Source organism: Trachypithecus francoisi, unplaced genomic scaffold (genome assembly GCF_009764315.1).
Source record: "Trachypithecus francoisi isolate TF-2019V2 unplaced genomic scaffold, Tfra_2.0 Lachesis_group8, whole genome shotgun sequence".
NCBI lineage: Eukaryota > Metazoa > Chordata > Mammalia > Primates > Cercopithecidae > Trachypithecus > Trachypithecus francoisi.
This window is the reverse complement of record NW_022681473.1, coordinates 84,812,785-84,827,439: the sequence shown is the minus strand read 5'-3', so window position 1 is coordinate 84,827,439 and position 14,655 is coordinate 84,812,785. Positions and strand designations below refer to the sequence as shown.

At 40.1% G+C, this 14,655-nt stretch overlaps 1 protein-coding gene across 10 annotated transcripts in view; it reads right to left on the bottom strand.

Moving 5' to 3' along the window:
* The window catches only part of AMOTL1 (angiomotin like 1), a 193,076-nt gene that overhangs the window by 39,485 nt on the left and 138,936 nt on the right, over positions 1-14,655 (bottom strand). For all 10 annotated transcript variants that reach the window (XM_033207040.1, XM_033207039.1, XM_033207042.1 and 7 more), the window contains 2 exons: positions 12,982-13,126; positions 11,658-11,747 (listed from right to left, as the gene is read on the bottom strand). In XM_033207040.1, the coding sequence (XP_033062931.1) occupies positions 11,658-11,747; positions 12,982-13,126 (235 nt within the window). The remainder of the gene's footprint in view (positions 1-11,657; positions 11,748-12,981; positions 13,127-14,655) is intronic.

Here is a 14,655-nt window from a genome sequence, read left to right as displayed (position 1 = left end):
AAGCCACACATGAATTCACAAACAGAAAAGTAATATGATACAACGCTGACCTTAGAAGCCGCTGGTTTGATTTTTTGTTATCTTTTTAAAATTGCTGATGGTTTCTTGGGTAAGGAGCCTTGTTATTTGGGGAAAGGGTCTTCAGCTTTCTGCTGTCCCTGAGCTCTGGTGCAGATTACCAGGGTTCTGCCAGGCAGCTGGATATATAGGCTGCAAGTTGAGTGTGTAAGTGGGTCTATTCACAAACAGGAACACTCCAGCGAGGGCTGGTTTTAAATGACGGAGAGAGTGGAGTGTTTCTAAATGAGTTCTGTAATAAGGAAAGTTAAGAAGAGGAATTCAAACCAACCTGTTCTGCAGAGCCCTGGGAGAGGGAGAGGGAAGGGAGGGAAGGAAGAGAAGAGATGCTGTGGCCAAGAGGGAAGGAGAGGAATTCTGAAGATGAATCCATCTCAGCCAGAAATTTCTTCAGCTGTCCTGCATTTTACCTATTACGCTTCCACACTATCTGAACAAGAGTTCTGAGTTTGAAAGCTACTAGTTTAGTCATTACAAAAGAGATAAAGATTTGTGGAAATGGCTGCTGTTAAAATGTGGGGAAGAAATCTTCTGGAGAGATGGATAATATAGGAAAATGAGGTAAAGCCTAAAGTGCGATGGATTTATTCAAACTCTGTTGCCTAAATGTAAAAGAATAGCAATGTCCCTGTTGACATAGTGCTGTACAGCAAAATTCTTCTAAACTGTTAATTATTTTTCAAGGCCCACCCTAAAGGCTACAGTCTTCTCCCCCAACCCACTTTTTTTTTTTTTGAGGTGGGAGTTCTTTTGAGCGTGGTTCTCTAACAGGTCCTTGCCACATTCTGCCTTGCACTCCAGGTCCAGTGACTGACATGTGTCTGTCTCATTTTTCCTACTGGACCTCTTCATAGTGACTGAGCTGTCTTCACAGTGCGTCGAAACCCTTCTATCTTCGTAGGACTTTAAAGATCTAAGATAACTGATGTGTCTTACATGTGAAGAAATAGAAGTTAAGGCAACAGTTTATTGAATATAAGAGGATGCTACTGGTATATAATCAAATTCTAACGGAGTCTTTAAAACAGTTTTCAAATACTTGTTACTGGAAAGCAACAAAGCCTAACCACAGAATCTTCTATTGGTCTAATATAGGAAAACAATACATTTTTGTCTTAATATAGTTATAAAATTTTTGTTATTTTATATAATTTATCTATTGCTCTTATCCAGAACCCACAGTGAGTTTAAAGCATTGAAAGTAAGATATCTCAAGTACAATTTGGTAAAATATTTATTTGACTCTCTACCTGTAAAAGTTCTCTTAAATACAATTTTCTCTGATCTAGTCATTCTTCACATTGCATTTTACTTCTGGAAATTGTGCTTACACATGTAGGTATAATTCACAGGTTTTTTACCCACCCAAGCGTATTACATATGCAGTTTACAAACTTGCTTGACTGAGGAGACACCCATTCATCCAGCTCAGCTTCCAAAGGTACTGTTCAACCTTTCACTTTATTTTGTTTTACCTGAAATAAAAATGTACTGCTACTTCGACAGCACTGCTGACAGCATAATAACAAACTAGACAATGAATAATAATGCCACATAAATATAGGATGTACAGGGCTCTTGGTTTTGACTATACACATACTCGTAATTCCATTTTAAATCAAACCTGAAGACTTAAACTTTTGGTAACCACCACTGAAGAAAAGTGCTTTTTTGCCTTCTTTTTTCTTTCTTTCTTTTTTGAGACACAGTCTGGCTCTGTGGCCCAGGCTGGAGTGCAGTGGTGGCATCTCGGCTCAGTGCAACGTCTGCTTTCTGGGCTCAAGTGATTCTCTTGCCCCGGCCTCCAGAATAACTGGGATTACAGGTGCGTGCCACCATGCCCAGCTAATTTTTGTATTTCTAGTAGAGGTGGGGTTTCATGGTGTTGGCTAGGCTGGTCTCGAACTCCTGACCTCAAGTAATCAGCCTGCCTCAACCTCCCAAAGTGCTGGGATTACAGGTGTGAGCCACCACGCCTGGCCTTGCCTTCTCTTTTCTTAATGTAAAAAACTGACACTTCTAATTGCAGATATAACAAACTAAGACCCTCCTAGACGATTTGGTTCCTGTGCAGAAAACAACCATAAAACCTGGCCATAATATAAAGAATAATGGTCAGAAGGTGTTAAAATGTGAACAGAAGCAGACAGCTTCTGGTGAGGAGTAGCAGCTGGCTTACAGAGGTGAGGAGAAGCCATACTAGCGATACAAATCATGTACCTTGATTGTGCTCCTTGTTACATTTTAAGAAACAGGACACTTAAATGTGTAAATTTTATTGGATGTAAATAATGTCTTCATTAAAATCAATTTAGGTATAAAACAAATATAGGTATATATATGTATATAACATGTATACACTTATATTTGTTTTAACTAAGGCATTATTACAATGTGTGTGTGTGTATATATATGTGTGTATGTGTGTGTGTGTGTGTATATGTGTGTGTGTGTGTTTTTAAGTGGCCCCTCTGAATGGCAGATATGGCTTAACCAAAGCTTGCTCCAAAGATAGAAGTTATGCTGGGGAAATCATTAAATCTGGTGGAAAAAGTTGTTTATGCTAGGACTGATCAGGGATAAAGAAATGTGTTGTCTACAATTATATTCTCTCCCTTCTTTTAACTTCTGCAACCCTTCCCACTGTCATTTTTGCAACTTGCTTTGAATAGATTCCTTTTTTCCCCCTTCTTACTACCAAACCAGTCTTTGTAAGCAAAAAGAAAATTAGTAACAGATGCAAGCTTATTTTTAATGGTCTAAGACCAAATTTTCTGGACTTAAAACAAACACTTTGTCCCCTCAAAAGTTCTCTGAATCCATTAAGATACAGCTGTAGGCTCTCACTATAATTCATGAACTAAAAATAGTTTTGAAAACTAATTGTAAGAAACCACACCACAGAGTTACTCGTTGTATTCTGCATATTTTTAAATTTTTATCATCCAGAGAATAAAGTTTGATTTCACAGACATTTTGAGAAAGCTGGCTTGCTTTCTCTTCTTTCTTTCTTTCTTTCTTTCTTTCTTTCTTTCTTTCTAACTCTAAGCTCTATTCTGATCTCAAGAAAATAAATTTGGGGCAGGGGGTATCTGAAGAGGATATACTGGATTATCCAGCAAGGCCTTTTATTATAATTGGCTCTAGTTCAAAGATAGATGTAAAAACCAAAGGCACAGAACGTTAATTCCAGTAGTTGGAACTCATTTAAGAAGATCTTAATACATAAGTATTAAGTCACAGCACTGGGCTAAAAAATTTGCAACCAAATAAGTCTTCTAGTATAAAAATTTTCTGGTATAAAAACTTTGTTCATTTACCATCCAGGATCCTTCGCAGTGTAAAATCATGAAATCCTCGGTCAATCCCAGAGCCGACAGAATTGACCTTCTGGAAAAGGGGAAGGAAAAAATAAGAAAACGGAGGTCTTAATTCTAGTTGTGGTTTAGCCATTAAACACTTGCTCACTCCGGTTGCAGTTTCTTCTTTGCAAAATGTGAATGCTACACTAATGAGCTCTAAAATCACCAGGAGTTCAACATTGCCACCTTTCACATTCTAACATCTCTCCACTTGCCTGGTCCATAGGAGATGGCTTCCCCACAGCAGTTCAGTATGAGTTTGGGCTCCAGAATCGAATGACCTAGGTTCATTCAAAATCTGTCTGCTTCTCTTATCAGCCTGTATGACCATGGACAAGTTACTTAATCTTCCTGGGCCTCAATTTCTCCATCTGTAAAATACTTGCAATACTTACCTCAAAGTATTTTGGAACAGTAAAAGAGACAATGTACCTGTGAGGGCTAGCAGAGTGCTTGGCTCACAGTAAGTGCTCAATTAGTGTTCAATTAGTGTTGGCAGCTGTTACCATTGTTAAATGACCACAACTCAGCTGGCCTGAACCAGGTAGGACCTGAAGGATGGAACCTGGGGAGCAAACCTGCAACTCCACCTGAGGATACACTTGTAACCAGCAGCTCCACAGCCTCCAAAGACACTGACACTTGTGGCGGCCATCAGGTGGCTGGTTACTGGGCTCTAGTTCTGAAGACACATGCATTACTGGTAACCACACTTGTAACCTTTAAGGTACTCTCCAAATCTGATATCCAGATCTGCAGACCTCATTTCACAGTAGGATGCTTATGGTGAGAATTCATGGAACCACTGGGAGAGGCACCCCTAAGACCTCAATATCCAGCCGATTAACTATCATGGCTAACCACAGGGCTAGTCCTGCCCAGCCCTTTCTCCATCATTAGCTACTTTTGAATCCTCACTGGGTAACTAAAATTTTTTACTGTATTTCTGTGTCTCAGTTTTCTCTGTTTTTCTAAAATGATAATAATTATGTTCCCCTGAGGTGGGATTAAGAGAGAAAATAACAATTATATCTTGATTTACACATTAAGGCAATTTTTACAAAGATCTAGGGAATACTTTTAAAGTTCTTTATTCTGCATCCTCTTTCAATATTTTCTCCTTTTGTTAGGGTTCGTTCTTCTCCCTTTTCCATGACTAGTTCCTGGAACTGAGGTTGGCAAAGTATGACCTGCAGGCCAAACCCAGCCCACAGCCTGTTTTGGTAAACAAGGTTTTTATTAGAACACGGCTACACCCATTTGTTTATGGATCATCTATGGTGGCTTTGGGGCTACAGGGACAGAGTTGAGTAGCTGTGGCTCTCAAAGCCTGAAATATTTACCAGATGACCCTCAACAGAAAGAGTTTGCTGACTTGTGGCCTAAAATACAGTGAGTTGATAGTAGATAGCCTATATGACTGTTTGCTTGAATCAATGATAATGATCATTTCATTCGATGTTCAGCAAATATTTATTAAATGCCTCTAAGTGCCAGGCACTATGCCAGGTTCTGAACATACAATGATTGGGACTCTAATGTGAAGATGACAGGCAGAGCCCCTCCCCTTATGGTGTGTACAGTTTAGTGGGAGAAGATAGAAAAGGATTATCCAAACAATTACTTATTTACAGTTGTGATGAGTGTTTACAGTGGAAAAAAGTACACAGTGCTGGGGGAGTATATAAAAGGAAGATCTAACTGTGTCTCAGGAACTCCTCCCTAAGCAACTGCCATTTAATTTAAGCTTAGGCCTGAACATGGGTTTCCTGGTTCTGAATTGTTAGGGAAAGCAAGGGTTCCCTGATGCCAGAAGAAATGCAAATGGATTTCAGTATGTTTTCCAGTTTGTGCTTACTCCATCCATCTATCTGGCTATGTAGTGCAAGGAATGCTGAAAAGTTTAAGACGCTTAATTTTTCAGCCTTATATATAACAGGAAAGCCAAGCAAATAAATAATTTTAAAACCAACAACGTGAAAATCATAACCCATGTTTAGTTGTTAAAGGCCAGACATCAACACATGACCAAGAGGCACTTCAATCAGCTCCATTCTTTAAGCATGGCAAATCAGAGCCTAATTTGAGCCTAAATTGAGTAACATTAATTTTCACACTTGGGCAGGAGATTTGATTGAACATAAACAGATACCCTGCAGGCTGTGCGTGCTTCTGGTTGTCATGTAGGTTTGAAGTTTCTCAGTGCTCCCTGTCAAGGTTGATCAAGTGGGCTTAAGCACTCACATGCTTTGCTTTCCAAAGTCAGCAAGGCTCAATAAACCACGCAGGCATTCTTTGGGAACACGCCCCACTCTTCCACCCTGAAAGTTGGCAGGTCCTTCTGGAGAAGGTGCATGCCAGAATAGATGCAAGAAGGCAGGGAGAAGTGTTGCAGAATACATGTATTTTATAAACTCTGCTTCACATTTCCTATCACTAGTTAGTCCTCAGAGCTCTGGTGGCTAAATTGGGAGATTCATTCTTCTATTACTTTAAAGGAAATAGAGGTGCAGGCAGATTAACCACCTAACTTCAGGTCTCTGAGCCTGTTAGTAAGACACCAGGACTCAGGAGATGTGGCAGCTGATCCAAGACAATTTGCTGGAGCTTGGACCTACAAAACTTTGATTTTTAGAACTGCATAGTCCTACTATATGTAAGGGTCATCTCTCAGGAGAATCAGTTAAGACAACTTTCTTGATCAAAATGATGTCACCCTGGCAGGCTTCTTGGACAATCCTTCCCCTCTGCCCATGGTGCAGATCTGCAGTGTCCAGCATGGTCTATGGATTGGTCGGTGTGAGCACCTGGCCAGTGGTTACCAAAACCTTTATATGCCAGACCAATTCTCACCTCCATCATACCCACAGCAGGGTAAATGAGAAGAAGTTAAAGGAGCCAAAAATGGACTATACTAACATCACCTTTCTTGAGAAATATTATTGTTCTTAATAATGAAAGACTCCCATTATCTGGATATTCTTCTATTCTAAAAAAAAAAAAAAAAGGAAGAAAGAATGCAGAAAAAGAAATTCAGCTATTTTCAAATTGCTTTTATTCTGACAGTAGTTTGTTTAATAATTTTGCCCTAATGTCTTGAAATAACAGAGGATTACCTGGGGTTTCTCTCAACATGACTGGAACATTGAGTTTAAAAGGATATTTTTATACTGACGCTGCATAAAGATAATTTCAAGCCTATTGTCACTAGGATTTTCCACTTTTATTCATTCTCTCAATAAACAATAATTGGATGCCAGGTACATGAAGATGCAAGGGGTTTTAGTGGGGGATGAATACTGGTAAAGAAAGTCTACAGTTCTCCCATTTAGTAGAGTGTCACCCAAATAAATCATGACCTTACAGATTGCAGAATAAGTGCTGTAACAGGAGCTTCACCCCAAGGAGCCCAGAGTCAGGAGGAGCTGCAAGCACTAGTGCCGGTTGGCCCATGAGAGGCGGTAAATCAGTGTGTTCACGTGTGACAACATCTAGCCTTCCTTCCTAATGATGCTTGATAGAAACCCACAGCGTCTGATGTAATGAACCCTAATGAGGATTCAGAATAATCTCCTTATGCTCTATGTGGGTCAACAGAATAAATGTTTATGTCATTTTAATTTCTGATCTGTGGTTCACACAAGACCTTATAGAAATACAAAAACCAGGAGGGATTTTCTCTTAGGAAATTATTTTAGTCTCTTTTAGGTTCTATAAGAGACAGAAAATGAAAATAGCTAAAATAAGATTCAAGGGTAAGATGATGATTGCCAGCTACACTGAAACAGCAAATTATTATTTTTAAAACAATATGGTCCAACACATTTTTTTTTCTGTTAATTTTTAAACCCACAAGAATTTTAAGGGAAATCAAATGCATATAGTTCTGACTCATTTACACCCATGACTCATCAATATGTTGTTTTAAACAAATCATTGAATGTCCAAGAAATCTTCTTGTTAAATGATGAGAGGCGCATCATTTAACAGCCAGAATCTTAACTTATACAAACTTGAGTTTAACCAGATATATTGAACCTGCAGTGCCCAGCAAATCCCAAAGTGGTGGAGATAGGCTCTTGTGCAACCTTTAAACATGACTTGGGTTTATTCCAGGATAACGCAAACATGCCAGAGCTAATCAGGTCCCACTCAATTCAAGAATACGACAAAGCTCCAACATTATCTATTTAAAAACCCCAATAAAATGAAATTTCATTTCTACCAGTTCAGTTTCTTCACATCTAATGTTTTATTCTTGGCTTTCTGGCCTAGAGCTGATGGGAATTCTGCAGAGCTATCCACTTTCAGAAAGAAACAGTTTTAAAAAGTTTCTGTGACTGAGAAGACACAGCTAAGAATGGTAAGAGGTATTTCCAAGGGTTCTGCCTTTAGCAGACAGTAACCTGCCTCTGGTGTGCATGTGTGTATGTGACAAACGAATGGGAAAAATGAGAACCTCAGTTAAGTTGAGGCACAAAGAAGCCCAAGTTTCTCACAGCCAGACCAAACAGGAGTTGGCTAGAGGCCCTGGTTTTCAGGAGCAATTTGGCTTTGACATCACCATTCTATAAGCTATAAAAACATTTGGAAAAACAAACAAGCAAGACCAGAAAATTCACAGACAAACAAAAAGTTGAATTCCTCCAAAGAGAATGTTACAATACCATGAGGTGACAGGGGAAAAACATTCCTCAAGGGCATCAAGCTTCTAAGCACTTAATTCCTCAAGATTTTTGGTATAGACAAATCTCATGACTGGGGAGAACACAATGAGCCTGTTTCATGTCCACTTCAGTCTTTAGAATTAAGTAGTCATTACTCAGGCAGTCCACCAAGGCCTTCATAAAACTCCAACTTAAGAGCAGAGTTCAGTTTTTAGAAGAAAACTACCCTGAGCAGAGGGAAATGTTTAAATCTGGCCAGGAAGGACTTCTTCCCTCCATTAACTGGGAGATCTTTCAAGTCCCACCTCCTGCTTGAACTGCAAGAGTTGGTTGAGTGTTCTTAGACTTGGATGCCTAGCTTCTGTGTGAACACCTAGCAGAAAAGCTGAGCATGTTATTCTCTACTTCCCCCTTCCCTCTGACTCTCCCACTGCCAAGGTGGCTGGCAGGAGCTTCACAACCTAACTTTGACTTCTTGGTATGTATTACCCCGAGATAAAACCTTTTTTTTTTTTTTTTTGAGGCGGAGTCTTGCTCTGTCACCCAGGCTGGAGTGCAGTGGCGCGATCTCAGCTTACTCCAAGCTCCGTTTCCTGGGTTCATGCCATTCTCCTGCCTCAGCCTACTGAGTAGCTGGGACTACAGGCGCCCACCAGCACGCCCGGCTAATTTTCTGTATTTTTAGTAGGCACAGGGTTTCATCGTGTTAGCCAGGATGGTCTCAATCTTCTGACCTCAAGATCCACCCGCCTCAGCCTCCCAAAGTGGTGGGATTACAGGCGTGAGCCACTGCACCCGGCCCGAGATGCAACGTTTATTGCAGTCTTGCCTTTCTTTTAACCAAGTGCTAGAATTCCAAAAAACTCACTTGAAAAGGATGGCTTCCCTTAAGTGGGCAATATTTATAATTATAATCACTAGGGGTTTGAAATTTATTCTAACAATAGGGTTTCTGAACCAATACGCAGATAATGGAACACATTAATAACTAGGAAGAGAGGCAGTAATTCATGCCTGCCATTCTGTATCCACATGCTAAACGAAAGCCTGCCAGAGAGCACCATCCAACCTTCTGCGTATCTTTGCACCTATTGTTATACCTGTTCACTGAGCTCTGGGTTGCAAGGTGAGATGACGAACATGTTCAAACCTTAAGTCATTATCTAATCCCAACCTCCTCCTGCTGCATTTTATTGGTAAAGGGTGATCATCCATCCAGCTGCTCCAGTCACATCCCTTTCTCTCACTGCCATCATTCAACTGGTCAACCAAGTCCTACTAATTTATCATTTGTTTATCTGTCCCCTACTCTTCTTCGCTATTTCCACTGGCTTAGTTCATGACCTCTCCATCTCCTCCCCAGATACTGTACTGAAATACCTGCTAACTATTCTCCTTGCCTGTAGGATAGTCCCTCACGAATTTCTCCTCTGTTCTGCCTCCCAAGTTAGCTTCCTAAATATGTGCCTTGGAAACAATGAAATCATACTCATAATTTCAAGAAAACATTGGTGAATATTATTATAACCTGGGAGGGTAACAAGTATTTCTAAGCAGGACAGAAAACCTAGAAGGCATAAATATGGTCACTTAAAAACATTTTCTATAAAATAAAGAATAAAGATTAAAAACAACTGGAGAAAATATCTGTGACATATATATGTGGGGGACATGCTAATTTACTTAATAAAAGAATTTTTACAACTCACTAAGAAAACAACCTAACTATAAATTTGAAATAACATCTTGAGTCCATCCCTTGGCCACACTAGGAGAGGAAAAACTAATGTAAATAATTATAAAGCTGTGAAGGCACAAAGTGTCCTGCAAAGATTAGGTGTAAGAAAAATGGTTAGGTATCACCATTACCAAACCGCTTCAAATGCTCTGCCTGGATTCAATTACACTACATATCGACACTGCGATCCTTTAAGCAGTTGAAAAATGCCTCTGGTCTCTTGTTTTTGCCTTCAGAACACAGTGGAGCATATTTGCACAGAACAAATAATTCCCGGTCAAGCTGGAAGGGCCTCTTTGCTTGATAATTGATGTTTCAGCTTTGAGCCAGAAGGTTCAAGTCTTTCTGAAGAACATTTCTGAGTTCACGCAGCACTAAACCCTATTACTCCATTATTCCATACCAGCCTTGGCTGGGAGGCCAGAACAATGCCCATGAGGTGAAACTGACTGGCTTTTCCATTTTGACCTGAACTAAGTGATCAAATTATGTCCCCCGACAAGAAGGCAAAGTATCCACAGAGTGCATAACACTGGCATTGCTGACATACCTGCCAAAGACACTAACTGTACCTAGGCATGTGGTCATCCAGAAGGAACGTGTCACGATCCTAAATGCAAGTAGTAAAGACAATTCACCTTTCAAATGAAACTGAGGTGAGATCTACTGCACCCACGGGAAGAGATATAAGATATATTTTGTTACAAAACCAAGTAATTCAAAGCGCTGATATAGCCTTTTATGTGAATCTGCAACATGGGCCAACCACCTGAGACCACAAAGGTATCCCAGGCAAAAGCCCTACACAGTATTAGTGTCCATCTGCAAAAAATGGAATTTAAAAAATAGAGCTAGTATTAATAGCCAGAATGCAATCATGAATCAATCTGGGGGACACACAGGAGGTTAAACCTAACCAAACAGTATTGGAAATTAGAAAATTTAACCAATTATTTTCCAGTCTTTAAAATGTAGGGCTGCATTGAGGAACCCACACGGCAGAAGACCACTATCATAAGACAGACGGCTAGTGTCTGAATACATTACTTTTTGTTGTTCTAAATTGTCTTAACTTTGTGAGCACTTACTCCTAATTTATCGAGAATTATGATATAGATATGAATTCAATTTTCAAAAAAAGACAGTTGGATTTTAAAATTTCTGGCTAGTGCAATGAATCTGTAGAAATTCAAACATTGACCAATGGTTTCTCAAAATCTACTGGATTCTATCATTTGCCTCTGCTAAAATTAATAAAATATTCTCCCAATAAATCAAGGCTTACAAAGCAACTGTTCATTATTCCTGGCTGAAATGGGCTCAGCAACTTCTGGAAATGAGTGTCACGCATGAAGATATATAATGCGATCACTCAGATGGCTTGCACACTGGCAAGGGGCAGCCAGTCTAGAACTCCACAACCTACATGAGGACAAAACCTCCCTAGAGAGAACCAAACCCCATCACTAGGCCACCTTCCGTTTTCTGAAGAAACAGGGTTGTAACTTATCTAAAGTAGTGAGTGCCAGGACATGCTGTGATGTTGCTATTGCTTGAAGGGTATTATAGAGAGACAGAGAGAAACTGTAGGTCAGAGGGACAGAATAAACATTACTAAAGCAACACAGAGTGACCTCAGCTTTGTCTCGGGTAGACCTAGGAGGGCCTCATCTGAGGCCAGTACGTTGTATGCTAAATTAACAAACAAAAAGCCAACAGCACAAAACCCACTTGAAACTAATATGATTCTTCCCTCATGCCCCCGTTTTTAAACAAACAAACTTTGAGATAAATAAATAAGTGGAAACTCACTCTGGGAAGCATAATGCCCCTCTGCAGCTTTGTCTTCGTGCCCTTCATATTCCCTGCTGGAGAGCTGCCTGTTGGCAGTCTCTAGTCGATCTATGAACAGAGAGGAAATGATTACAAAGAAATGTATATGGATTGAAGTCATCATCTAACCAAGAAATGAAATAGGTGCCAAGAGCTGGGGAGGAAGAGATGCTCAGGCAGGAGCTCAAAACTGAACAACTTGGGGACAGACAGTAACTATGTCCCAAAATATCAAAAGAAAAGGCTTCAGATGCCACACTGTGTCTTTATGCGATCTAAAGACAAATAACATGCACCAGCAGCATGCAGCTAGGGACAGGTGCTGAGAAAAACCACCTCACTGCCTTCAAGGCCAGCAAACCTGATTTGAAGTGTTCACAAAGACAGTCTCCTTGGCCTCAAACCCAGCCCTAGTCTAATCTTGATCATCAGCTATATATTTTAGCCAGTGACAGCTCTCTGTATCTCAGAATCAAAGAAATAAAAATAACAAATAACAAAAAAAGTCAAAATGACCTAATGTACAAAGACTGTACACAGCAAATTCTATGTTTGCTCAAACCACTAGGTAAATCTTTCATTATTCAATAAATAATACAACTCAACAAGTATTCACTGGATGCAGCTGACACCCAACCCATAAGAGTTTGTAGCAAGAGAAAAGGTGGGATCTAGCTACTGGGTACTACCAGGACATGGAGTATTTTGACATATGAAGCAACTGAAAATGGCTTGGCTGAAGGTAAAGTAACATTTATAGGTTAACTCATTGTGCACACTGGAGATGGCCAAAATCCAACAGCAGGTGGCTCCTATCTTTCAGCGAGTTTATTGTCTACTTATTTCACAACTGTGGGGATTTTTTCCCCCAGAGGGAAAATATGTCTAGCTCTGTCTTCTATGGTCCACCTAGCAATAGTTAAGTGCTGCTTTTCAAAGCGTGCTACCAAATGACAGCCCCATGTGGAAAGGGTTGTGTGTTTAACATTGATCTTTTCAAACATTCAGATTCTCACAGCCATGAATCGCGGTTGAGTACTTTTAAAGCAAGAAGGAGCCACACACAGAATCCTTTCCTTGCACAGACTCATGCATACAGGCTGTCACTTCCAAAGCTCGATGCTGCAATATACAACCCACAAGGCAGAAAAGAACAATTCTGCTTTTTGAGCACCTCGTCCCTTCCCCAGATGGTTGAAATATACAACAGGCAGAATAGCACCTGTGGCAAAACATTCTGGCCTCAAAGTTGTGCTTTTAGCTACACAGGTAGTTTAGGTAGAGAGAACATGAATAAACATGCCTCGGAGGTCTCTGTTGAAATCATGAAGTCTTCTAATCTCGCTTTCCAATTTGTTTCTCATCGCCTTGTCCAGTGACTCTCGCTTGGTGGTAGACTTGACCAGACTTTCATAGGCTTCCGAAATTCTCTGAAGTTCTTTTTCAAACTAAAAGAAAGAACTGGCATTAAAGTGGTACCTTTGACATTCATGCTGATGTCTTGGTAAAACGGATTCTTAGACATTGCAGTGTGAAGGCTGTATCTTCAATGCAGTCTTTCTGTATCTGAAGTTTCATGTGTACCAAACTGTATAATCGATTTCACTCCCCCACCTGCTCTCTAAAGACTACATTAGGATCCTGTAAATTACAGGCTCACAAGTCTGGCCGAACTGTCTGATGTCACCTTGTAAAAGTCCCTCTGTACCAATATTAGAAAGGGGTAAATCAAAACATAACTTAAATCTCTTACACCTTTAATGGCAATTTATAGCTATTATGATTATTCCCAGTTAACCTCAGGAAAATATTAAAGCACAAAAAAACTAAAGGACTACAATTAGAACCTAAGTTCCAGACTCCAAGTACAGTGCACTTTCCAGAGACACTCCTATCTGTATGTCCCCAAAGGAACATAAAATCCACTGGAGGAAAGGTTTCATTACCTAGTATTTTTATTCCTTTGTCTATGAAATTATCTATATGGCAGAGTACTCACGCCTGTAATCCCAGCACTTTGGGAGGCCGAGGTGGGTGGATTACCTGAGGTCAGGAGTTTGAGAACAGTCTGGCCAACATGGTGAAACCCCGCCTCTACTAAAAGTACAAATATTAGCCAGGCATGGTGGTGGGTACCTGTAACCCCAGCTACTTTACTTGGGAGGCTGAGGTGGGAGGATCGCTTGAGCCTGGGAGGCGAAGGTTGCAGTGAGCAAGATCACGTCACTGCTCTCCAGCCTGGGCAACAGAGTGAGATTCCATCTCACAAAAAAAAAAAAAAGAAAAAAAAGAAAAAAAAGGATTAATGGACATGTACCTAATCATAAACAAATATATCACAGAATCACAGAAAACCTCTTTATATTCAGGAATTGATAGCCAAGAAATTAAAACCATTTAAAAAAATATTTCACTAAATCAAAAACTAACTGGGGAAGCCTTTAATCTATGGCACATATAAATTGATAACAAGTAGCTCTATTCTAACAGGAGTTTGATATAACAGTGTGGTTTTGATGTCAATATCAATAAATCCCATTGGATTGTTATGTAACATAAATGTAAGAGAAAGGGTAAAGACCAGGTGAGGGTGCCTACAAACATGGACGGATGCTTGATGAGATGCTGCTAAGGTCAGAATCAAAGGCAAAACTGATGGGGTTGAAAGCACTAGCGCCCTTCACTGGGTCCCAGATCAGAGCCATGTTTTCAGTGCTTCCATAGGGCAGCAATGGCACCAGGAGCCAGGGACCCTCTTTTCTGAGCCCCAACTGCTCAGATCACAAAGTCCCTGCCAAGACTCCTATAAATAATATATATCCGAACAGATGTTCATTATTTGCTTACATGTCAGGTGTTTTTCCAGATGCTAAGGATACAGAAATAAGGAAGGCAATTCCTGGTCTTTAGGAGCTACGAGTCTTAAGTTGGCCTGTAAATATTTCAGAGAAATGGTAGTCCAGGGATGAGGGCAAGG